This window comes from Heterocephalus glaber, unplaced genomic scaffold (genome assembly GCF_053883595.1).
Source record: "Heterocephalus glaber isolate CG9 unplaced genomic scaffold, H.glaber_assembly_v1.0 deba00001662, whole genome shotgun sequence".
Lineage (NCBI taxonomy): Eukaryota > Metazoa > Chordata > Mammalia > Rodentia > Bathyergidae > Heterocephalus > Heterocephalus glaber.
In genome coordinates, this window is record NW_028258403.1 from 12,830,022 (window position 1) to 12,854,859 (window position 24,838).

The 24,838-nt window shown below is 37.1% G+C and overlaps 1 protein-coding gene and 1 pseudogene across 10 annotated transcripts in view; both read left to right on the plus strand.

The window, feature by feature from the left end:
* Positions 1-24,838, plus strand: part of Nubpl (NUBP iron-sulfur cluster assembly factor, mitochondrial) — a 256,602-nt gene that overhangs the window by 184,252 nt on the left and 47,512 nt on the right. For 9 of the 10 annotated variants that reach the window (XR_002389119.2, XM_087197254.1, XM_087197253.1 and 6 more), the window contains one exon: positions 12,604-12,697. Coding sequence is in view for 9 of the 10 variants with exons in the window: in XM_087197254.1 (XP_087053380.1) it covers positions 12,604-12,697 (94 nt within the window). In the remaining variant the exon portion in view is untranslated. Of the gene's footprint in view, positions 1-4,569; positions 4,664-12,603; positions 12,698-24,838 lie in introns of all 10 variants that reach the window. The other variant, XM_021243884.2, reaches the window with a different exon arrangement.
* Positions 2,187-3,656, plus strand: LOC110345653 (speckle-type POZ protein pseudogene; annotated as a pseudogene).

Here is a 24,838-nt window from a genome sequence, read left to right on the forward strand (position 1 = left end):
TTAACTTTGCAGTTGCACTGCTGATATTCTCTGTAGCAGAGCTGCTTCTTTATCCTCAGGGCATCTAGACTACCTTGATAACTCCACTTCTAGACTGACTCTATCTCTTCTGCTGGGATCCTTTAAATAAGCAGCAGGAGAGGGAATTAAGGTGGGTTCATCAGAGGTAACCAAGGTTCACCTTGGGGTCTCAAATTTACATGAGATCCTGTGAGATACTTTACTGGGTGTTGTCCCATTTTATATGTTGAGAAGGAAGTTGGTTGCAGTGAGGAAGCATTTCTATATAAGCATTTCTGTTATTCAAGAAATCTTAAAGAAGGGAACTTGAATCTCTAAAGCTCTTGCAGTTGTGACATTCTAAACAAATACAGATTGTCCTTACCTAAGGTAGACGTAAGATAGTTTGAATTTATAATAGTGGGAAAGCACTACACATTCAGTAGGAAATACTTTGAATTTTAATCTCATCCCTGGTCAATGATATATGGTTTCTCTTTGATGCTGGCCAGTGTTAGCAACCACAGCTGGCAGGTAGGTAACCATATAATCATGGGGATAAAATACCCAGTACCCTGTAGTATACCAGTGTACTGTATTGGTAAGCTACTAATGTTTGGCAGGTTAGGTGTGTGAAATGCAGTGTGTGTGGGGGTGTGTGTGTGTGCTGGGGATTGAACCTATTTGCACTGAGCTACACCCTTAGTCCTTTTTTATATTTTATTTTGAGACAGGGTCTCAAATCACTAAGTTTCCCAGGCAATGTTTGAACTTGCAGTTCTCTAGCCTCAGCCTCCCAGAGTGGTGAAATGTATTTTTGAGTCATGATTTTTTCAATTTATAATGGGAATATAGCCCTATTATAAATCAGGGAGTATCAGTATTAACCTTTGTACCTAATTTTGCATTCATAATTCTGTATTTTTATTCTTAGAGGGGACTACTCAAATTGTATGTGCTTCTGGCCATATAAAATCTGGATTCACCTCTGGGTTTTACTAAATGAGATTCTTGAGTGTATTTGTATACACTTAGTGAAACATAATTTGTATAAGTAAACAAGCACCGAATAGAATCTTGAAAATCCCTGAATTATTCTAAAATGAACACTTTTGGTAGCTCTTTTACAAGAGAGCTAGAACTTCTTGGCAGCCAGTATATTTCAATGTTAATGTTACTGAATGCCATAAAATTGCAACTCAGATACTGACTTTAGTTCAGCCCAGTTCCAATCAGCAAGGCTTTATGGAAAGCCTACTATATATGATGAAGTTGTTGGGCCATGTTCTTTTTACAGATAGTTTAAACTCAATTTAAGAGCCATTTGAAATAAATTGGCAGTAAACTATTTTTGGTTCCTTGGAACCTTAGTTCTCTGAAATGAGAAATTGGAGGTAACTTGATAAATATGATTAAATGCCAGGGAAAACAATGACAAATTGTTGGCACTAGTTACTTGGTGTTCTCTAAAACAAAGAAACTTGTCAGTCTGCCAGTGTAGGCAGTTTCAGTGCTGAAGATAGAAAATGAAAAGTTCTTTATCTCTCTCTCTCTTTTTTTTATACTGGAGATCGAACTTGGGACCTTGAGCTTTTGAGGCAGGTGGCAAAATGACTGAGCTAAATCTCTGGCCCCTTTATATCTTTTTTTGGAGATAATTTCATAGATGGTGTCCATTGGGTAACCTTGAGCTAACAGTTTTTCAGACTAAATAACTATATTGAAAACAAACTAATTTATGTTCATCATTTCACTGATCTCATAATATATGACATTATATCAGTATTAAGTACATGTATTTGCAAAATATTATAGGGTTCGTAAAAGACGAATCAATATGTAGTGTCACATACTGTTACATGTTTTGAGGAAAAACAATGTTGGAAAGAGAGAGGCTGATGATTATGGGGTACTATTTTAGAAAGGGTGTGTGGATTTCTTAGCTATTTCTTGAATGTGCCATATCCCCATCTTAGGGCTCTTTCACTTACTACGGCTTCTAGCTGTAATATTTTCCTTTGGATATCTGTCATCAGTTGTTTTCTCATTTAGGGCTCTGATCATCCTTTCTAAAATAATGTCTTCCACCATTTGATCTGAATGTCCGAAGGAGGAACCCAGTAATTTTCTCTAGTGAGGTGTATACTTGTAGTTTCCACCATAACTTTAGCTTTTACTAAGGGCAAATGGGTGAATCCATTCGAAGTTCACCCTTTTCATCTGGAGCTAATGATAAACTGAAATGGTGTTTACGAGTAAACCCAACAGGGCTCCATGAGAAAAGTAAAGATTACCTGTCCCTTTACCTGTTATTGGTCAGCTGTCCAAAGAGTGAAGCTTGGGCAAAATTCAAATTCTCTATTCTGAATACCAAGGGAGAGGAAACCAGAAGTACCAAGTGTCAAGGAGCTTTTAGATTTGTGCAAGGCAATGGCTGGGGATTCAGAAAATTCATCCGTAGAGATATTCTTTTGGATGAGGCCAAAGGGCTTCTTCCTGATGACAAATTTACCCTTTTCTGCGAGATAGACGTGGTACAAGATTGTGTCAATATTTCTGACCAGAATACCATGAATTTGGTGAAGGTTCCTAAGTGCCGGTTTGTAGATGAGCTAGGAGGGCTGTGGGAAAGTTCCCAGTTCACAGACTGCTGTGGGTGTGTGGCTGGCCAGGAATTCCAGGTTCACAAAGTGATCTTAGCAGCTCGTTCTCCAGTTTTTAATGCCATGTTTGAACATGAAATGGAGGAGAGCAAAAAGAATCGTTGAAATCAATGATGTGAAGCCTGAAGTTTTTAAGGAAATGATGCATTTCATTTACACCGGGAAGCCTCCAAACTTCCACAGAATGGCACATGATCTGCTGGCAGCTGCTGACAAGTGTGCCCTGGAGCGCCTGAAGGACATGTGTGAGGATGCCCTCTGCAGCAACCTCTCCTTGGAGAATGCCATGGAAATCCTCATCCTGGCTGATCACCACAGCTCACATCAGTTGAAAACTCAGGCAGTGGATTTCGTATCATGTTTCCAAAGTCCTGGAGACCTCCAGGTAGAATTCCATGGTGGTGTCATACCCTCACTTGGTGGCCGAAGCCTACGGCTCTCTGGCTTTGATGCAGTGCCCTTTTCTGGGGCCCCCATGCAAGTGCCTGAAGCAGTCCAAAGGCCCTACCTGTTGTAAGACCCCACTTATTTTCCTCAAGCAGAAGCCACTGAGCACCAGGTAGACGGCAGTCTGTGGAACTTTCACTCTGCTGTGGGGAAAGACTGTGCCCTGTAGGGATAGATGGGAACCCCACTGTAAGGTCAGAAAAAGGATACAAGCCCTTTAGAATTTAGGAAAAGAGTAACTTCTGCAATGTCCTGAGAATGTTACTTACAGGCAATCAGCATCTGAAATTTGTAACATTGTCCACCCAAATCATTGCAATAATTAACCCCTAGGGAGACAGACCAACTGATGGAGTGGAGCTGCCCCCAGAGGGAGGGACCATATCCTCAACCCCATGAACACAGGACCTCTGGCCTTCCTTAGTGTCACCCAGCTCTGGGCCCCCCACTCATTGGAGTGCCTCTGTATCTCTCCCTTTCTTTTTTTCTGTAGATAAACTTTATTCTTGCTTTGCAAAAAAAAAAAAAAAAAAAAATACCTAGGATTAGAACTAGGATTAGTTGGGTCCCATTTGACCCAACTATCCCCCTTCTGGGTTTCTTCCCAAAAGAATTAAAAGAATCGCACCACAGGGATATATGTGCACCCATGTTCATAGCGGCGCAGTTTGTAATAGCTAAAGCTTGAAAACAGCCCAATTGCCCATCAACTGGAGACTGGATAAAGAAAATGTGGGTTTTTTTGTTTTTGTTTTTTATAAAATGGAGATTTAGCCATAAAGAATGAGAAACTGGAGACATTTATAGCTTAATTGGTACACATTGAGGCCATACTCTTAAACAAATAGGACACACATGTGTAAATACCAAATAGTTTCTCTAGTGTGAGAACTGAAAGTGTAAATATGGATCAAAATGTATAATAGATAATGTGAAATAGGAAGAAAAGGTCCAAAGGGGAAGGGGAATTAGTATAGGTCGGGGAAAGGAAAAAATATGAGAAAAGGAAAAAAATGGAAACAAAGTCTTTGTAAACAGGAAGGGATGGAAGAGTTGAAGGGAAGGCAGGAGAATGGAGAAAAAATAAGAACCAAGGTATATTATGTAAAGGTACAAATTCCCAATAATGAATGTCAGCATATTGTATACCTAAAATGTACCAATAAAATTAATGATTTTTTAAAAAATATGTGCTAAGTTGATGTATTAGTATATGAATGAATCTGTTTGACCTAATCCCATTTAAGATTTTTATTTTTTTAAGATTTTTATTTTTTAAAAATGATTATATGAAAAAAATATACATTCTTTAACCAGAATATGGTGTTATATACATAGTTTCCACTAAGATTAAAACAACTCAAATCTTTGCATGTGTTCATTTATTCATTCATTCTTTGAATTAAACTTATCAAGCATCTTCTATGTGTCCATGTCTTACTAAGGGGTTCTAACTCAGTTTTACAGGAAGATGAATCATGAAACGAGAGTAAAATGACATGCTTCTCACTCACTGTTCTCCAGCCATATTGATCTTTCCAGTCCCGAAGTTAGTAAGTTCTTTTCTTTGCACTTTTTACTGTCTTCACAGTGTTTCTTATTTTTGTGAAACTGGCAATATTTTATTTATTTGGGTGATTATTTGCTTAATATCCTGTATATTTTGTAAGTTCTGTGAGCAGGGAACATATACTATTTAATTATCAATACCTAACTCAGTGTCTGAAAATACAGAAGGTACTAAATGTGTCTTCACAGTATATCTAATCTAGTAGATGTTGAGAGAAGTTTCCCTCAGGAAGTGAATTTTAAACTGGGATCTCAAGAATGAGAAGAGATGAGTAAAGAAGATCAGACAGAATGTTCTGGAGCTGAGCTCAGACTTTATCCTAAAAGCAAGAGTTTCACACAAAGAAAGCGCAGTTGGACTGGTTTTCATTGTCGTCAGAGACATACTGGATAGGCAGTGATGGGAGCAGAGAAAGTGATTGGGAGGCTTATTAAAGTGAAGATGACGGTGGTTTCATTTGGCTTCTTGGCAGTGGAGGAGAGACATGGATGCATTTGAAAGATTTTTAGCCCAGTAGCTAGGGGTAGAGAGGAGGAAAAAGAAGCATCTGTAAGTAAGATTACACCTTTCTACTTAAGGCAACTGAGAGGATTCTAAGGCCTTTCACAGAGACTCTTAGGGAACTTGGAAAAACTTTCTAAGGGAGAAAAGAGAATGATACCATTAAGGCCTATCTAAATCAAGTCTGAGCACTACAGATTTGATTATATAGCTGAATTTTTAAAAATGTGTGGAAAGAAAAAAACAGACTGTTAGTAGTATTGAGATATTTATTTTTATTTTTCCTTAAATTCTTTTATTGATACATTTTAGGTATACAATACATTTACATTTCTCATTGGGAACTTGTACCTTTACATGATGCATCTTGGTTCTTATTATTTCCCCATTACCTGCCCTCCCTCACCCCTCCACCCTTCCTTATTCACAAAGACTTTGTTTCCATTTTTCCCATTTCTCATAATTTTTCCTTTCCCTTCTTTCCCCTACCTCTCCCACTTCCCCTACTCCTTTGGACCTTTTCTTCCTATTTTGCATTATCAATTATTCATTTTAATGATTGGTACATTTTAGGTATACAATATAATGACATTCATCATTGGAAATTTGCACCTTTACATAATCTCTCTTGGTTGTTATTTTTACCCCTTCCCCTGCCCTCCCTTCAGCCCCTCCACCCCTCCCTATTTACAAAGACTCTGGTTCCATTATTCCATTTTCTCATATTAATTCTATTCCCTTCTTTCCTTTTCCCTACCCCTCCCACTTCCCCTTTGCTCCTTTTCTTCCTATTTCACATTATCTATTATACCTTTTAGTCCTTATTTACACTTTCAGTTTCTCACACTAAAGAAACTATTTGGTATTTACACATGTGTGTCCTATTTATTTCACTTAAGAGTATTGCCTCAATGTGCATCCATTTAGCTATAAATGTCTCTAATTTCTCATTTTTTATGGCTGAGTAGTACTCCATTTTATTTTTTAAAACCCACATTTTTGGGCTGGGGATTTAGCTCAGTGGTTTTTGCCACCTGCTCTGCAAGCACAAGGACCTGAGTTCGATCCCCGGTACCAAAAAAACCCAAAACACATTTTCTTTATCCAATCTCCAGTTAATGGGCATTTTCGCTGTTTCCAAGTTTTAGCTATTACAAACTGTGCTGCTATGAACATGGGTGCACATATATCACTGTGGTATGATTTTTTTAATTCTTTGGGGAAGATACCCAGCAGGGGAATAGCTGGGTCATATGGGACTTCCAGTGCTAGTTCTTTGAGGTATCTCCATACTGATTTCCACAGTGGTTGCACCAGTCTACACTCCCACCAGCAGTGGAGCAGGCTTCCTCTTTCCCCACAGCCCCGCCAGCATTTGTTATTGGTTGATTTCATGATAGCAGCCATTCTTTCTGGGGTGAGGTGGAATCTCAGCATTGTTTTCATTTGCATCACTCCAATGACCAGCGATGTTGAACATTTTTTCATATATTTATTTGCTATTTCTACTTCTTTGTGGGAGAAATGTCTGTTCATTTCAGATGCTCATTTTTGGATCAGGTCTTTACATTTGGGAGGTTTGACCTTTTTAAGTTCTATGTAGATTCGAGATAGTAGGCCTTTGTCCAAGGAACATCAGGTGCAGATATTTTCCCACATTGTGGGTTGTCTCTTCACACTGCTGGTGGTTTCTCTTGCTGTGCAGAAGCTTTTTAATAAGAAGAGATCCCATTTGTTGATTGTGCTAGTTCACGGGCAACTGAGGTTTTGTTCATAAAATCTTTTGCTGCACCAATGTCTTCAGGAGTTCTACCTAACCTTTGTTCCAGCTGGTTCAGCATTTCTATTTTAATATTTAGATCTTTAATCCATTTCAATATTACTTTAGTGCATAGTGAGAGATACAGGTCTAGTTTTAGTCTTTGGCAAATTGAAACCCAATTTTTCCAGCACCATTTATTAAAGAGGCTATCTTTCCTCCAGTGAGGGTGTTTGGCTCCTTTATCAAAGTTGAGATGGCTGAGTGCGTCTGGAGTTGTTTCGGCATCTTCTAATCTGTTCCTCTAGTCCTCAGGTCTGTTTCTTTGCCAGTACCATGCTGTTTTTATCACAGTAGCTTTGTAGTATAGTGTCAAGTTGGGGATTGTGATGCCCCCTGCCATGTCTCTGTTACCTAGAATTGCTTTTGCTATTCTGGGTCTCTTCTTATTCCAAATCAAGTTTTGGATTGTTTTCTCAAGGTCCATGAAGTATGCTCCTGGGATTTCAATTGGGATTGCATTGAATCTATATAGCAGTTTTGGAAGTATGGCCATTTTCACTATGTTGATCCTTCTTACCCAGGAGCAAGGGATGTCTTTCTATTTTCTGATATCATCTTCAATCTCTCTTTTCAGAGTGCTATAGTTTTCAGAGAGAAGAGGTCTTTGATTTCTTTTGTTAGGTCGATTCCTAGGTACTTCAGTTTTTTGGATGCTATTGTAAAAGGAATTGTTTGCCCTATTTCTCTCTCAGTGAGTTTGTCATTCGTGTAGAGAAAAGCTATTGATTTTTGTGTGTTGACCTTGTATCCAGTTACTTTACTGAATTTGGTTATTAAGTCTAAAAGACTTTTGGTAGAGTTCCTGGGGTCTTCTATATAGAGTATCATGTCATCTGCAAATAATAATGACAATTTGACTTCGTTTCCTATCTTCATTCCTTTCTCTTGTCTAATTGCCATGGCTAATGTTTCTAAAACTATATTGAACAGGAGTTGTGATAGTGGACATCCTTGTCTTGTTCCTGATATTGGTGTGAAGGATTTCATTTATTGACCATTTAGTATGATATTGGCTGTTGGTTTTTCCTAGATGGCTTTTATCAGATTGAGATAGAGATGGTCTATTGCAATTTTTTGTAGGGTTTTTATCATAAACGCGTGTTGGATTTTGTCAAATGCTTTTTCTGCATCTATGGAGATAATCATAAGGTTTTTGTCCTTGGCTATATAGATATAGTGTATTACACTGATAGATTTGCGTATGTTGAACCATCCCTGCATCCCTGAGATGAATCCCCCTTGGTCAGGGTGTATGATCTTCTTGATGATCTTCTGCATTCTGTTTGCCAGTACCTTATTAAGGATTTTTGCATCTATGTTCATTAGTGAGATTGACCTATAGTTTTCTTTTTTTGGTTGAGTCTTTCTCTGTTTTGGGGATCGAGGTGATGCTTGCTTCCAGGAATGAATTTGGGAGTATTGCTTCCCTTTCCATTTCACTGAAGAGTTTAAACAGTAGTGGCAGCAGTTCCTTTCTAAATGTCTTGTAGAATTCAGCAGTGAAGCCATCAGTACCTGGGCTTTTCTTAGTTGGTAAGTTTTCAATTACATTTTCAATTTCATTGGTTGATATTGGGTTGTTTGGAACTATTAGGCCTTCTTCGTTCAACTTTGGTAATTCATATGTGTCTAGGAATCTGTCCATTTCTTCTGTGTTTTCCATCTTATTGGCATATAGGTTCTCTAAGAAGGTATTGATGATCTTCTGGATTTCTGCTGGGTCTGTTGTAATTTCACCCTTTTCATTCCTAATTGTATGGATTTGGGCCTTTTCTTTCCTTTTTTGATAAGGTTGGCTAAGGGTTTGTCAATTTTGTTTATTCCTTTGAAGAACCAACTCTTGGCTTCATTGATTTTTTGTATCGTTCTCTTAGTCTCCATTGCATCGATTTTTACTCTGTTGTTTATAATTTCCTCCCTTGTATGAGCTTTGGGGTTGTCCTGCTCTTCTTTTTCTAGAAGGTTGAGGTGCAGCATCAGATTGTTTAATTGGGCTTGCTCTGTTTTCCTAATATGTGTATTTACTGCTATGAATTTCCCTCGTAAGACTGCTTTCATTGTGTCCCGTAGATTCTGATATGTTGTATTGTCATTGTCATTGATTGGAAGGAACTGTCTGGTTTCTTGTTTAATTTCCTCTGTGACCCATTGGTTATTCAGAAGTGTGTTGTTCAATTTCCATGTGTTTATGAAATTTTTGCAGTTTCTTTTGCTGTGGATCTCCAGTTTCATCACACTATGGTCTGATAATATACAAGGATAACTTCAATTCCTTTGCACTTACCTAAACATGTTCTGTGAGCGAGTATGTGTTCTATCTTGGAGAACGACCTGTGTGCAGCTGAAAAGAATGTGTATTCTGATTTTGTGGGGTGGAACACTCTGTGAACATCTAAGTTCATTTGTTCAAGAGTTCAATTGAGTTCTAGTATTTCATTACTTATTTTTAGTCTAGTTCATCTATCTATTTGTGGCAGTGGGGTATTGATGTCCTCCACTACAATTGTATTAGTGCATATATGACTTTTCATGTCCATTAGTAATTGTTTTATTTAATTGGGCGCACTAGTATTTGGTGCATAGATATTTATGATTGTCATCTCTTCCTCTTGGATTCTTCCCTTTACAAGGATGTAGTGTCCTTCTTTGTCTCTGTTCATCAGTGTTGGTTTGAAATCTACTTGATCTGCAAAGAGAATAGCTACTCCTGCTTCTTTTTGGATTCCCATCACATGGAGTATTGTTTTCCACCCTTTAACTTTCAGTCTATGAGTTTCATTTTGAATTAAGTGTTTTTCTTGTATGCAACATATTGTTGGATTTTGCTTCTTGACCCATTCTGCCAGTCTGTTTCTTTTGATTGGTGAATTGAGACCATTAACATTGATGGTTATAACTGATACATATTGAGTTATCATTGTCATGACTTTTTCTTTTTGTTGGGTTCTCCCCCTTTACATTTAATTTCTTGTCGTGCCCGATGGGTTCATTCTACTTTGCTTCCTGGGGTTGTGATCTTCAATGTCTGTTCCTAGGGTATTGTCTAAAAGTTTTTGGAGTGCTGGTTTGGTATTCATGAAGTTTCTAAGCTACTCTTTGTCATGAATGTATCTTATTTCTCCATCAATTTTTAGAGATAGTTTTGCAGGGTACATCAATTTGGGTTGGAGGCTGTTTTCCTTTAGGGCTTGGAATATGTCACTCCAAGCTCTTCTTGGCTTGAGTGTTTGTGTTAAGAAGTCTGCTGTGATTGTGATGGGTTATCCTTTGTATGTGCTTTGTTTCTTTTCTCTGACTGCTTGTAGAACTTTGTTCTTCTGTTGCGTTTCTGGAATCTTAACAATTATATGCCTATGTGTAGAATTTTTTTTGATCAAGGCTATTTGGAGTCCTACATGCCTTACTTACCTGTATGTCAAGTTCTTTTCCCCTGCTTGGGAAGTTTTTTTGCCATTACTTCTGTGAACAGTTTTTTTATGTCATCTGCACTCTCTCCTGTTTCTTCATTGACTCCAATCAGTCTTATGTTATTCTTCTTTGCATTGTCTAGCAGGTGCTGGATTGATTTCTTGTGGTCCCTTACAATTTTGAAGCAATTTTTCTTTTCCTGGTCTATAATTGCAATCTTTTCTTCTATATCTGAAATTCTGTCCTCACATTGGCTCATTCTGCTGTATAGACTTTCAGTGGAGTTTTTGATCTCCTGGAAATCTATTTGCATCTGTTTTATGGATTCCATTTGTTTTCTATGTTGGGATTCCATCATGTTCCTCAGTTCCTCTCTTGATTTATTAATCATGTCTTGCACTATGAGCACAATCTCTGATGTTATGTGAGAAATTATTTCTCATTTCATTTTTTCCAGATCCTCTATTGTTGCCAGTTCAGGAAATCCAGTTGGTTGAGTATCACAGTATTCTATCTCATTTCCCTTTGGGGTTGCTGTAGGTGATCTGGAAGTTTGGTTTTGGACTTGTTTACATGTCTTCTCATTTTGACCTGGGGAGGGGGGAGGGGTCCTGTTGGCGCCGGTGTGGCTCACTTCCTCTGAGCTGGGAGTGGTGGAATGCTGGCCCGGTAGCCCCTACCTCTGGGCTGGGAGTGGTGGAAGGGTGGCCTGGAAGCCTCTTCCTCTGGGCTGGGGAGTGGTGGAACAGCAGCCCAGAAGCCCCTTCCTCTGGGCTGGGAGCAGTGGAAAGGTATCCCAGAAGCCCCTTCCTCAGGGCTGGGAGTGGTGGAATGGCCAGTATTGAGATATTTTGTTATTATTTAGTTTTAGTTTTCATTATTAGTGTTTTATTTTAATAAAGGAAAAATAATTATATATACACAGAAATATATTATCTATCTATCTATATCAAAACAAAAAACCACATGGGACAAAAAGATAGGACCTTCTTAGACAAAATATGTGCTATACTGTATCTTGGGAAAATGAATAATTTGTCCTGACTAGAAGACCACTGTGAAATGGGTTCATCACTATTGTGTGTACATAGGGATCAGTCATCTGGAAATCTTGTCACTGGCTAGTATGAGCTCTTAGCCATGTGTAAGGTGGAAAGAGACATGAGCCTGCTGACAACTGTCACAATTTTCTACCCTCTTTTTCAGGGCCCTGTCAAGGGAAGGTCCCCATACTGGCTTCCGAGGTTCTCCCATCAGATGAGTGTGGTGTTCAATTCTCATAGATTACTAATTGGCAAAATTTCACTCTTTTAAGGTTAACAACCCTGGACTTTTAATGCCAGTGGCTGTTAGCTTTTTTGTTATTAACAGCCCTCCTTTCCAGATGGAGCATGCAGCTATCTGCAGGCCTCAAGAACTCTTTTGGTCTCAGGAAGTGGTGGCTGCCACCTGTTCTTCATTCTCTTCCATAGTTCTCTTGTGTTAGCCACCTTCAGTGTTAGCAGCCCAGGATGCTGGTAGCTTTTGGTGCCACTGGCTTTTTGGTGCCAGCTCAGCATGCTCTACATGACATAGAAATCACAAACAGGCATGAATATGTCATCTGGAAGAGGCTTCCTTAAGAATTATGCTGGAGCATAAGGTGGAACAGCACACAGGCTGAACCCACTATGGATGTGGGGAGGTTTCTTATAAAGGAGAACAGGTAGGCATGTGCATGTGCAGTGTCAGGCTTTCTTTTTGGTCTAGGTGGGGAAGATCCCCTTGCAAATGAGGACAGCTACAGAGGGCCCAAATTATCCAGAAGGGCCGCAGGTCAGAGTCATCTGGGATAGGTCAGCAACTGAAACCTCTATAGCCAAAGCAAACACCTCTGAGAGTTATCAGTGCAGCACCTGAAACAGCCAGTCTGCCTACCAGGTGTTTGGGGAAGCTACAGGATAAAAGTACCTTTTGGGGAGCATTGGGCTCTTCTGTCTCAGTTTAAGCTTATCATTCAAAGATCTACTAGTGACAGTAACTGACACTTACTCATTCCTGTATCCTTAGTCCTCAGCACCTTAGTGCCAGGCACCTGGTGATGACTTATGATAGTTATTATTTTAGATTTGTTATTAACACTAATTTTGTTCATATCATTATTCACTGTAATTGTTATACAATAATGTTATTTATTTCATCTTGGTTTTTAGGTAGATTGGGGACAACTGGACTATTTAGTTGTTGACATGCCGCCAGGAACAGGAGATGTGCAGTTATCAGTTTCACAGAATATTCCCATTTCAGGTAAATCTTAGAAGTTTAAAGTAATTTATGCTTTCTTTGTTATGCTGATGTTGCTATACAAAACAACCAAATTTGATGACAGGCAAGCATATTTATGTCTTAAAGAATAATTTATAAAATTCCCACAAGAGATCAGAACCTTAAATTGAATTTTCAGAATGTTATCAAAATCAGTATATTTACAAAAACATAAAGACACTTTGAGAAAATGGTGATACAAATCTGTTCTAGAAAAGCTGTAGCAGTTAAGTCAGTTTAGATAGTACATGGCTGTTTGGTTGATTGCATTTCAGCGTGTACAGCTCTGGTTGATGGCAGCTCTGGATGTTTATTGAGTAAGAGTAAATATTAGAAAAATTGAATATTTGGTAAATATGGTGATGGGAGAATTTTATATTCTGCTACTTACTTAATATTAAAGTCAGAGGACTGGGGATTTAGCTCAGTGGTTCTGGCACCTGCCTCGCATGTACAAAGTCCCAGGTTCAAATCCTGATACCAAAAAAAAAAATAATATTAAAGTCAGAGCAATAAACATAATAGCTTACATGAAATGCAAAATAATTCAATATGGTAGTAAGTGTCATTTCTATGATACAGAATTTAAATATTAGCAGTTACCCTTTATATTGAATCCGTTTCTAAAGATTTACCTAGATTTCACTGGAGAAATAGTCGCAGATCTCTGTCACATGTGATAAGGACTTCCGGGAAGATAAGGAAAATTTAAATGTCCTTGCAAATCAGTTATTTACTAGTTATCCAAGCCATGTCTCTGATCTTTGATTATCAAAGGCTGGGAATCAAGTTTTTGATGAGACATACATGTTATTTAGAAGTATAAAGATAGCCTCATTACTATGGATATTTTTAATGTATTTGTAACCTTAGTAGAGTCTGAGACATTTTCTTTAATGAGGTAGACTATCAATTATGAGGTGGAAGTAAGATGGCATGAAAATAATCTTCTGTAATCATTACTTTTTCTTTTTTATAACAAATTCTCTTTATTTCTTTTTCATGAAGAGGATTTTGTATTTTATTCCAAATAATATGGACACCTGCTGCTGGAGTGTTTTAAAGAAATTTTTTATTAGTATATATTTACAGTACATAATGATTACATTTATTGTGGGGAGTTGGTACATGTACTTAACACATCTCAATTTTTTTATCCCCTTTCCCTCCTCTCCTTCTCTCCCTCCATCCATCTCTTGATCTTCCCATTTCAAAATGATCCATGTCCTTACTTCCTATTACCTTTTATTTTGCTCTTTATTTATATTTTAGGTTTCTCATAAAAGAGAAACTATGTGATATTTAAGCTTGTGTGTCTGATTTATTTCATTTAAAATTATGGTTTCTAGCAAGGTGTGGAGGTGCAAACCTATAATCCCAGCACTTTGGAGGCTGAGGCAGGGCTAGCTTGGGCCACATAGTGAGTTCAAGAATAGCCTGAACTATGTAGTGAGACCCTGTCTCAACTCCCCTCCCCCCAAAAAAAAACACAATCAAAAATTATATTCTCAAGGTGCATGCATTTTACTACAAATGACTGAAGTTTATCTTTCCTATGGCAGAGTACTACTCCATGGTTTTTTAATACCACATTTTCTTTATCCATTCATCTGTTGATAGGCAGGCAGCTTCCAAGATTTAGCTGTTATGAATTGTGCTGCTATAAACATGGGCATGCATTAGTTTACATTCGTATCAACAATGTAGGAGGGTTGCCAGCATTTGTTTTTTGATTTCTTGATGATGGTCATTTTTTCTTGAATAAGATGGAATCTCAGTGTTATTTTACTTTACATTTCTTTAATGGCCAGTAATGTTGAACATTTTTTTCTTGCATTTATTGGTCATTTGTACTTCTTTATCTGGGAAATGTCTTGTTCATTTCTGTTGCCTATTTTTTGATTGGGTCATTTATTTTGGGGGGGGTCTGATTTTTTTGAGTTCTTTGTATATATTAGATATTAATTCTCTGAGGAATAACTGACAATGTTTTTTTCACATTCTGTGTGTTGTCTTTTCACTCTGTTGTTTGTTTCTTTTGCTGTGCAAAAGCTTTTTAATTTGATATGATCCCATTTGCAGATTCTTTGTACTATTTCTTGTGCCATTGGGGTTCTATTTAGAAAGAGCTTGGCTACCTCACCCCAGAAAGAATGGCTGCTATCAAGAAATCAACCAATAACAAATGCTGGCAGGGGTGTGGGGAGAAAGGAACCCTTCTCCATTGTTGGTGGGAGTGCAGACTGGTACACTGTGGAAATCAGTATGGAGATACCTCAAAGAACTAGGACTAGAGGTCCCATTTGACTCAGCTATTTCCCTGCTGAGTATCTTCCCAAAAGAATTAAAAGAATCATACCACAGAGATATATGTGTACCTATGTTTATAACGGCACAGTTTGTAATAGCTAAAGCTTGGAAACAGCCCAAGTGCCCATCAACTGGAAACTGGATAAAGAAGATGTGGTTTTTTTATAAAATGGAGTACTACTCAGCCATAAAGAATGAAAAACTAGAGACATTTGTAGCTAAATGGATGCATATTGAGGCCATACTCTTAAGTGAAATAAATAGGACACATGTGTAAATACCGAATAGTTTCTCTAGTGTGAGAAACTGATAGTGTAAATAAGAATTAAAATGATTAAAACGAATAATTGATAATTTGAAATAGGAAGAAAAGTTCCAAAGGGATAGGGGAAGTGGGAGGGGAAGGGGAAAAGAAAGAAGGGAAAAGAAAAATTATGAGGAAAAAATGGAAACAAAGTCTTTGTAAATAGGGAAGGGTGGAGGTGGTGAAGGGAGGACAGGGAATAGGGAAAAATAAGAACCAAGATACAACACCCAATGATAAATGTAAACGTATTGTATACCTAAAATGTACCAATAAAATAATTTAAGGAAAAAGAAAGAAAGAAAGAAAGGAAGAGCTTGGCTTTGCTCTGACTTCAAGAGTTTTACTATTGTATCTTTTAGAAGAATGTTTCTGCTTTAGATCTTTGTTTGTTTGTTTGTTTTTGTACCAGGGATTGAACTCGGGACCTTGTACTTTCAAGGCAGGTGCAGGAACCACTGAGCTAAATCCCCAGCCCTTGTTTTAGATCTTTGATTTATTTTGATTTTAGTTTGGTACAGGGTGAGATATATGAGTCTGCATTCCATTTTTTGCATCTTGATAGCCAGTTTCCCCAGCACCATTTGTTTAAGAGCTATCTTTTCTGTAGTATATGTTTTTGGCCTGTTTACCAAACACCAAATAGGTGATTGTGCCCCTCTGTTCTGTTACATTGATACACATGTCTGTTTTTATGCCGGTACCATGCTGTTTTTATCACTATAGCTTTGTAATATGACTTCAAATCCAGGATTGTGATGCCTCTTGTTAACTGGATTGCTTTTGCTTCTCTGGGTCTCTTCTGGTTTCATATGAATTTTAGGATTGTTTTCTCTAGTTCTGTGAGGAATGTTGTTGGTATTTTGACTGAGATTGTTTTATATCTGTATATGAGTTTTGGAAGTATGGCTTCTGCCTATCTAGGAACAGGTGATACATAGTTTTTGTTGTAGAGATCTTTCACTTTTTTGGTTACATAAAGTCTTAAGTGTTTAATATTTCTTGATGCTATTGTGAATGGTGTTTTTCTAATTTCTTCTCAGTGAGTTCATTATCAGTATATAGGAATGCTATTGATTTTTGTGTGTTGATTTTGTATCCTGCTACATTGCTGAATTTGGTTATTAATTCTAGAATCTATTGGTGAAATTTTTGGTGTCTTCCGTGTAGAAGATCATGTCATCTCCAAATAATGGTAATCTGACTTTTTCCTTTTCTATCCAAATCCCTTTTATTTCTTTCTCTTCCTGATTGCTCTGGCTAACGTTTCAAAGGACTGTGTTGAACAGAAGTGGTGATGGTGGACATCCTTGTCTTGTTTCTGAATTTAAAGGGAAAGCTTTCAGTTTTGCCCCATTTAATATGATGTTGGTAGTAGGTTTGTCGTATGTAGTTTTTATCAAATTGAGATAAGGTCCTTCTATGACTATTTTTATCATGAAAGGATGTTGAATTTTGTCAGGCATTTTCTGCATATGTTGAAATGATCATGTGATTTTCATCCTTGTTTCTATTTGTGATACCTTACATTTATTGAGTAGTATATGTTGGACCATCCCTGCACCCATAGGATGAAGCCTACTTGGTCATAATGTATGATCTTTTTGATTTATTTCTTGCATTCTGTTTACCAGTATCTTGTTGAGGATTTTTAAATCCATGTTCATTAAAGAGATTGGCCTGATGTTCTCTATTTTGTTTGGATCCTTGTGTGGTTTTTGCATTCAGAATAATGCTAGCTTCCAGGAATCACTTTGGAAGTACTCCTTTTCTTTTGATTTTATTGAAGAGTTTGAGGACTATTGGCATTAGATCTTGGAAGTTCTTGTAGAATTTGGCAGTGAATCCATGAGGACCCAAGATTTTCTTAGTTGGTGATTTTTAAATAACTGCTTCAATTTCATTGCATGTTATTGGATTATTCAAGATTTTTAAATCTCCTTGGTTCAGCTTTGGTAATTCATATGTATCTAGGAATATATCCCTTTCATGTGAGTTCTCCAATTTATTGGCGTATAGTTTTTGGTTTTTTGGGGGGGTTTTTTTGGTGCCAGGGATTAAACTCAGGACCTTACACTTGCAAGGCAGGCAGCGGAACCCCTGAGCTAAATCCCCGACCCTGGAATATAGCTTTGTGTAGTTGTTTCTAATAATCTTTTGAATTTCAGCAGTGTCTGTTGTTATTTCACCCTTTTCATTTGTAAGTGCATTGATTTGGGTCTTTCCTTTTTTTTTTTTTTGTAAGATTGGCTAAGGGTTTGTTTTATTTAATTTTTCAAAGAACTGGCTCTTCAGTTCATTAATTCTTTGTGTCTTCAGTCTCCATTTCACTGATTTCTGCTCTGACCTTTATAATTTTCATCCTTGTCCTAGCTTTGGATTTAGATGGTTCTTGTTTTTCTGGGACCTTGAGATGCATCATTAGATTATTTATTTGGGCTTGTTCTGTTTTTGTGATATGGACATTCACAGCTATAAATGTCCCTCTTAAGACTGCTTTCATTGTGTTCCGTAAGTTCTGGTTTGTGGTACTGGCATTGTCATCTAGTTCAACGATCTTTGTTTCTTGATTTCTCCTGTGACCTATTGATTATTCAAGGGTGTATTGTTTAATTTCTATGCATTTGCATAATTTCTGTGGTTTCTTTTGTTATTAATTTCTAGTTTCATTGTGGTATAATCTGATAATATGCATGGTACAACTTTGATTCTTTTGAATTTGCTTAACAGTGCTTTATTGGCTAGTATGTGGTCTATTTTGGAGAAAGTCTCATGTGCTGCTAAGAAAAATATGTATTCTGTTGTTGTTGGGTCAAACAGTGTAGTTATCTATTAAGTCCGTATGATTGAAATTCGATCCCTGGTACCAAAAAAAAAAAGTAAATAAATAAAAATAAACACTTCCTTTAAAAAAAAATCTTATTTGTCCATCAAATTTTTAATAATTTCTTTTCTAAATGCTTTATAGTACATAACGTTTACATTCCTCCTAGGGAGTTGCTACCTGTATAGAATACATCTTAAATCCTTTTTTAATCCCCTCCCCACTTTTCTCCACCTCTTGCTCCCCTTCTGTTTTGAGAGATTTATCTCCCTAGTTCCTATTATCTACCTTTTATTTTGCTCTTTATTTTTTTTTCTCATATGTAAGGGAAACATGCAATATTTAAGCTTGTGTGTTTGATTTGTTTCACTTAACATGATCTCCATCAGTTTTGAAAGATAGTTTTGCAGGATATGTCAGTCTGGGTTAAAGATTGTTTTCTTTTAGGGCATGAAATACTCCAAGTTCTACTGACCTTTAAGGTCTGTGTTTACAAGTTTGCTGTAATTCTAATGGGTTTTCCTTTATAAGTGATTTATTGGTTTTATCTAATCACTTTTAAGATTCTGTTCTTTTGTTGGACTTCCAGGATATTGACATGATGAGTCATAGAAAGGTTCTTTTCTGATCATGGTTATTTGGGGTTTATTATGCCTCACTAATCATTTGGAAATTTTTCTGCTATCATTTTAGTAAACAGGGGTTTTTTTTTGCCATTTGTGTTGTCTTTTGATTTTTCACTAATTCCTATTAATCTTAGATTAGTCTCTGTTTCATCTAGCAGCTGTTGGACCCACTTTTCATATTCTCTTCTTGTTTTTAAGGTGTCTCTCTACAATTGGTTATTGACAACAGCCTTGTCTTCTGGCTGTGACACTCTGTCCTTGTATTGGTCACTCATTAGAATTTTAATCTCAAGAATTTCTGTTTGGTATTTTTTCATGGAGTATAATTCTTTTCTACATTGGACATTTATGTTTTATGTCATTTTATTTAGCTCAGCTAGCTTTTTATTATTGTCTTCTGTCTCCTCACTGATTGTTCTATTAGGTCCATTATCTGTTCAGTTATATCTTCTTTGAACTCTCCAAACACCTTATTGATCTGTCTTTTTTTAAAAATGTCCCACATTATTTTTTAATAGTAAGCTGTGTGGCTTTGACTCTTGATGTCCTATGAATCAGCTTTGGGGGAGGAGTTGGAAGTTTTTAGAGGGACTTTCTTGCCTTGTCCTTTCATGTTTCTATTTTATTTTTGTTTATTTATGTTTGTGTACTGAGGCTTGCAAGTTGTTTATACTGGAAGACTTTGTTGCAAATGTAGAGATCTCTTTAGTTAGTATCTGCTTTCCAGGGTGCTCTCTGGGCATAACTAACAATAGACCTTTGCCTGTGTCCCAGAATCTCAACATCTTCATTTATTTGGAAGGGGAGCTGTAGTATATTTGGCTCAGTACCCAGTTCTCCAGAAGTGGGCCATGGTATCCTTAATGATACCAAGACTATCTAGACAATCTCTGGAATACAGAGAAAACTAATTGATAGCAATAACTATGTCATTTTGGCTATAGTAATAAAATCAGTAACAATAATAGCATCAAAGACACACTGGATATTGACATGTCCTAAGAACTAATAATGCACCATCCTTAACCATATAAAATAGATCTATAATTATAATATAAACACTTAAGTAAGTATATACTAAATGGAGCCATTTTACCTCCACTAAGAATAGAATAGTTTTCAATAGTAATAGCATAGAATTAACTATCTAAAGATTCATAAAACTTATTGGTTATACTAATAAAGATAGAGTGGGCACCTAGAAAATTAGAAAAATAGTATTTGCAATATTAATCAATGGAACATGAGAAAGGAGAGAGAAAAATGAGATACTGATCCTATTGAGTAAAAGGAGATTAATAGTAAATAACAGTAACAGAAAAGAACAAAAGGAAAAAGAATGAAAAAGAGGGAAAAAAGTGAAAAGGAGTAAAGAAAGTAGAAAGAAAAGAGAGTAAGTAAATCTCAAACAAAAAACCAAAAAAGAAAGAAAGAAAGAAAGAAAATTGGGTTGATTAAAGAATTCCCCTAGGTTTTTGAGTGAGTTGTATCTTCCTGGTGTCCAGGAAGTCATGATTTTCTCCTTTTAGCTTTAGAGCCTGTGGGTTCATAAAGTGCCCTCCCTGTCCCCAGGGCCCTTCTGTTCATATATTCCAATCCAAGTATATCCTTGCTGACTTTGGTAGATAGGAAAAGCAGTCAGCTGTCTGGTCTCTGCTGGTTGTAGGCTGCAGGCCATGGATTTAAGCAGATTGTTGGATTTAATGTCAACACTTTCAGATCCAGCCTTCCCTGAAAATCACACAAGCCATACCTGATTTCTCTCTGTGGAAGGAAGGGACTGTATCCTTCCTGGACTGAGTTTAAACTTCTCAGGGTGTCTCTGTGGGTATCTCCCCTAGCTATCTCTCATCCAGTCACTATGGAAGGGTAATACTGGAAACTCTGAAGTGGAGTTGCACTATAGTTATTCTGTGGCCCCATCTGAAACAACCCGTCCCCAAAATGGAGCCTTAAAGGATTAATGGATTAAACATTGACTGGTGATATGGCAGGCACTGCATTGGGTTTCTTGTCTAACTCTAGCCTGTCATGAAGGAGTCACTTTTGGTATAAAGTCCCATGCTCTTTTTGTAGTTTATAATAGCTGTAGGCTTTTCTTGTAGCTAGCACTGCTGGCTGGTTCAGTTATTTTTCCCTGAAGCTGCTGACTTTGGGACTTACCTTCTCTCCTGGGGCATTGGCCTGTTGTCCATGATCAGGTTGGTCATTTGGCTGGTGCCACTGCAACTTAGGTCCACTTGGATCTGTTCAGTTGGGCTGGGCTAGAAGGCTGTTCTTGTAAGATCAACAGCAAGAGGATGGCAGAGGTGCACAGTCTGCTTGCTTTTTCTTTTTTAAAGTAGTTTTGGGATATAGTATATTTCAAAGTTTTAACAATACTTGCCAGGTATTCATTAATTAAAATGTTCTTCTGGTACTTTGAAATGTGTATTGCAAGTTCCAGAATGTTTACATTATACATATTGATCATAAATTGATTTTTTTTTTGGTACTGGGGATCGAACTTGGGACCTTGCACTTGCAGGGCAGGTGGCAGAACCACGGAGCTAAATCCCCAGCCCTCATAAATTGATTTTTTTTAAATGGGGTAAATTATCATTTATGCCCTGAGTAGTGACTTGGTACCTAGAAAAAGTTTAATGTACTTCACACAGATAAAATGAGGTCCATAAGCAATTTTTTTTTACTTCTTTTTATAAGATAATAATCATCTGTTTGGACAAGATTTTTTTTTTAGGGGGGGGTACCAGGGATTGAATTTGGGTCCTTGAGCTTGCGCAGCAGGTGGCGAAACCACTGAGCTAAATCCCCGGCCCTGGACAAGATTTATAATTAAGTTACCCTATATTAATTTGTCTTTGTGTTCCAAAATCAACAATGTATATAGACTAGGGTTAGGATTTCTTTTGTCTTTCTTTTTTTATATCTGAAAAATTTCTGACATCTCAAAATCTAGCTAGTGTGTAAGAGTTTGTTATGTAGTAAGTGATTAATATTGCATGAGAATACTTTTTGTTGTGGTGGTAAAGTACACATAACAGTTCAATAGTATTAACTGAATTTACATAAAGATCATGCATCTCTAGAATTTTTGCCTTTCCAAACACAACCTCCCTGCCCTACTTCCAAATGCAACTCTCCATCCCTGTCTCCCCAGACTCTAGCAACCACCATTCTACTTTCAAAAACAGTATTTTCACATTAAGACTGTAAGAACCCACCACAAAAAGACTAGAGGACCAAAGAGGAAAATGTTTTTAAAAATTCCTTTAAAAAATCTTAAATTGATTTTATAATTCATTAATAAAAATTAACATCAAAATTTTGTATTCATTTGCAAAATAAAGATGTCAAACACTAGACTATCTAATGATAAGTAAAACACAGTCTTTTCCCTATGATAGAGTTCCTTATCTTTTTTGACTCTCAGACCTCTTTTGAGAATTTGATGAGAATCTGTCAAACTGTAGGTTCTTTTAGGGAAAATGTATTTGTTTATGCAGGCACACTGATTTTGTGTATAATTTCAGGATGTTTGCTATCATCAGGTTAAAATGGCTCAGGTCTAGGAGTTAGAGCAAAGTAAGAAGTAGGAGACTGACTGGTGAGAAAAGAACATGCAGAGCTATACCCCAGGGTATGGGATGTGCTGCATGAGAATCTACACCCCATAATGAGGGAGGGGGTCAAAGGAAGGAGAGACTGTGGACTTGAGGGGAATGTGAAACCTTTTCATAGATGTGATCCTTAATGAGTAAATAAGATGCATAGAAGAACACTCCAGATAGCTCTAAACCTTGTTTTCTTTGCTTTATTTTGCACAAGGAAAAGAAACCTGAAAATGAAACTAAAAACTTAACATATATTTCACTCCTCAAATCTGATCTTTTTTTTAAATTGGGCCAGTTGCAAAAGACACTTTTGAAAATTCATGATTTTAGTTACTTCTAGACTGTGAGATTAAAATTAGTGTTTATCAGAACTTTCTAAATTCTCTGTAATTGTCTTAGTTGCTTTTCTTATTGCTAGGACAAAATACCCAACACCCACATGTTAAAGGAGGAAAGATTTACTTCAGCTCACAATTTGTAGAGAGTTTAGTCTATAATCATCTGGCTCCAAGGGAGGGTGGCATGGCAGAGGGGTGTGGCACAGGAGAAACAATTCATGGTGTGGTAGGCAGAAGGCAGCAAGCAACAGTAGCAGAAGCAGAAGCAGGCCTCCCTTTCCCTTTTATCCTATCCAGGCTACAAGCCTTTTGGCTGATGCCCCACACCCAGAGTGGGCCTTCCCATTAACCACACCCAGAACAATGCTAATTCTGATGAGTGGATTAATTTAGTACCACACACCCTTAATCTCAGTATCGAACACCTAGATCCAGCCAGCTCTATAAAGCCCCACCTATGAGTGCAAGAGGCTTTGGGGGGACATCTAGATACAAACCATAACTATAATGAACAGGTGTATTTTTATAGTTTATAAAGTTAATTAAAAATATTAATTGTTCTGGGACAGTCAATTTCTATATGAAGTGGTACCATGGTGGCTGCCAGTTAATGTTAGTCTTTCATATATTAATTTTTATATTTGATTCTCACAGGTGTTATGTCTATTTTCCTAAATCTTAGACCGGGTAACTTTCTCAAGGTCACACAGTTATAGTGGGTCATAGCTAAGTTTCATATCAGTTCTGATTGATTTTAAAGCTCTTGTTCTTAATCTATACATCATGATGCCCTAATATATAACCTACCCAACAGTGTTTGACACTTAGATTCTGAGTTCAGTTTTAGTCCATTTAGTCCATGTAGTCCATTTAGTCCATTTATGTGAAAATTAATCTAATCAAAGTGATTCCTGATGAAAATAAATTTATCTATAAATATGCCCTAATCTATAATGAATATGCACACCTATAAGATGAATACCCATCCAGTGGTCCATATTACTTACTATATTCAGATTTTTATGAATTTTTGTGAATCCAGAGAGATTATTTTAGGCTTCTTTAATTCCCACATTCCAGGAAAATCCTGAAGATAATCTAGAGCCAGTTTCTTTTGGCTTTTAGGAGTAGAGCCTCAAGTGATTCCTTGAAAGACCAGTGTTATCTTTGGACTAGTTCATATTGGTTTTGAACATTAGGCTAGTTCTGGGCACACCACCCCTCTGTAAAATTATAGCAGTTAGCATTGCTGCATTCATATTGTACATTATTACATCTCTATTAAAATTTATAAGACCAGATTTTATGAACATGTATTTTATAATTAGAAAAAACAACAAGGCTGGGGGTATAGGTAGGTGGTTGTGTTATGTTTGTGCAAGGCTCTGTGCTCAATCCCCATCACCAAAAAAAAAGAATTTTAAAAGAAAGAATAGAAGAAAGAGAGGGAGAGAGGAAGAAAAGAAGGAAGGGAGTAGCAGACAATAAATATATCTCACAAAAAAGATGTCAGGGAGAGTTTGGGGAGGGAGGACAGTGTGATAATGTGATAGTGTCTTCATATGTGTTTGTTACAGGCTTAGTTATTGCAGTGTGGTTTTATTCAGGCCAATGTCATTTCATAGTGAATATATCTAAGAAGATATCAAAATTGAATGGGTTTCCAAGATTTAGGCAGAATGGCATCTAGCAAGAGGTGTGACTTGGCTTGACTTTTGTCAGTTTACATAATCTGAAACAGCCTGTCAGGATCGTGCTTGCCCTTCAAGGTTAACTAAATATCTGTTCTCTAATTATAAATCTAATTTTCCCTTCCTTTATTATCACTGACTTTAGAACTCTTTTAAGATATTGTGTATTCTGCCTTTTCATATGTTTCAATCCCATGAATCACGAAATGTCTTTAGGCTCATTTGTGGACCCCTGTGACTTGACTTCCTGTTCCCTCCCACTGTACTCCTTCATACATGAGATCCCTCCAAAAAATGCTATACACTCACTGCTCACCCCCACCTCACACCTCCAACTTTCTTCCCTTTCTTTCCAGAGTTTGTCCTTCTATACATTTGACCCTCACTTAGACTGTCTTTCCTCCCCAATCAGCGGT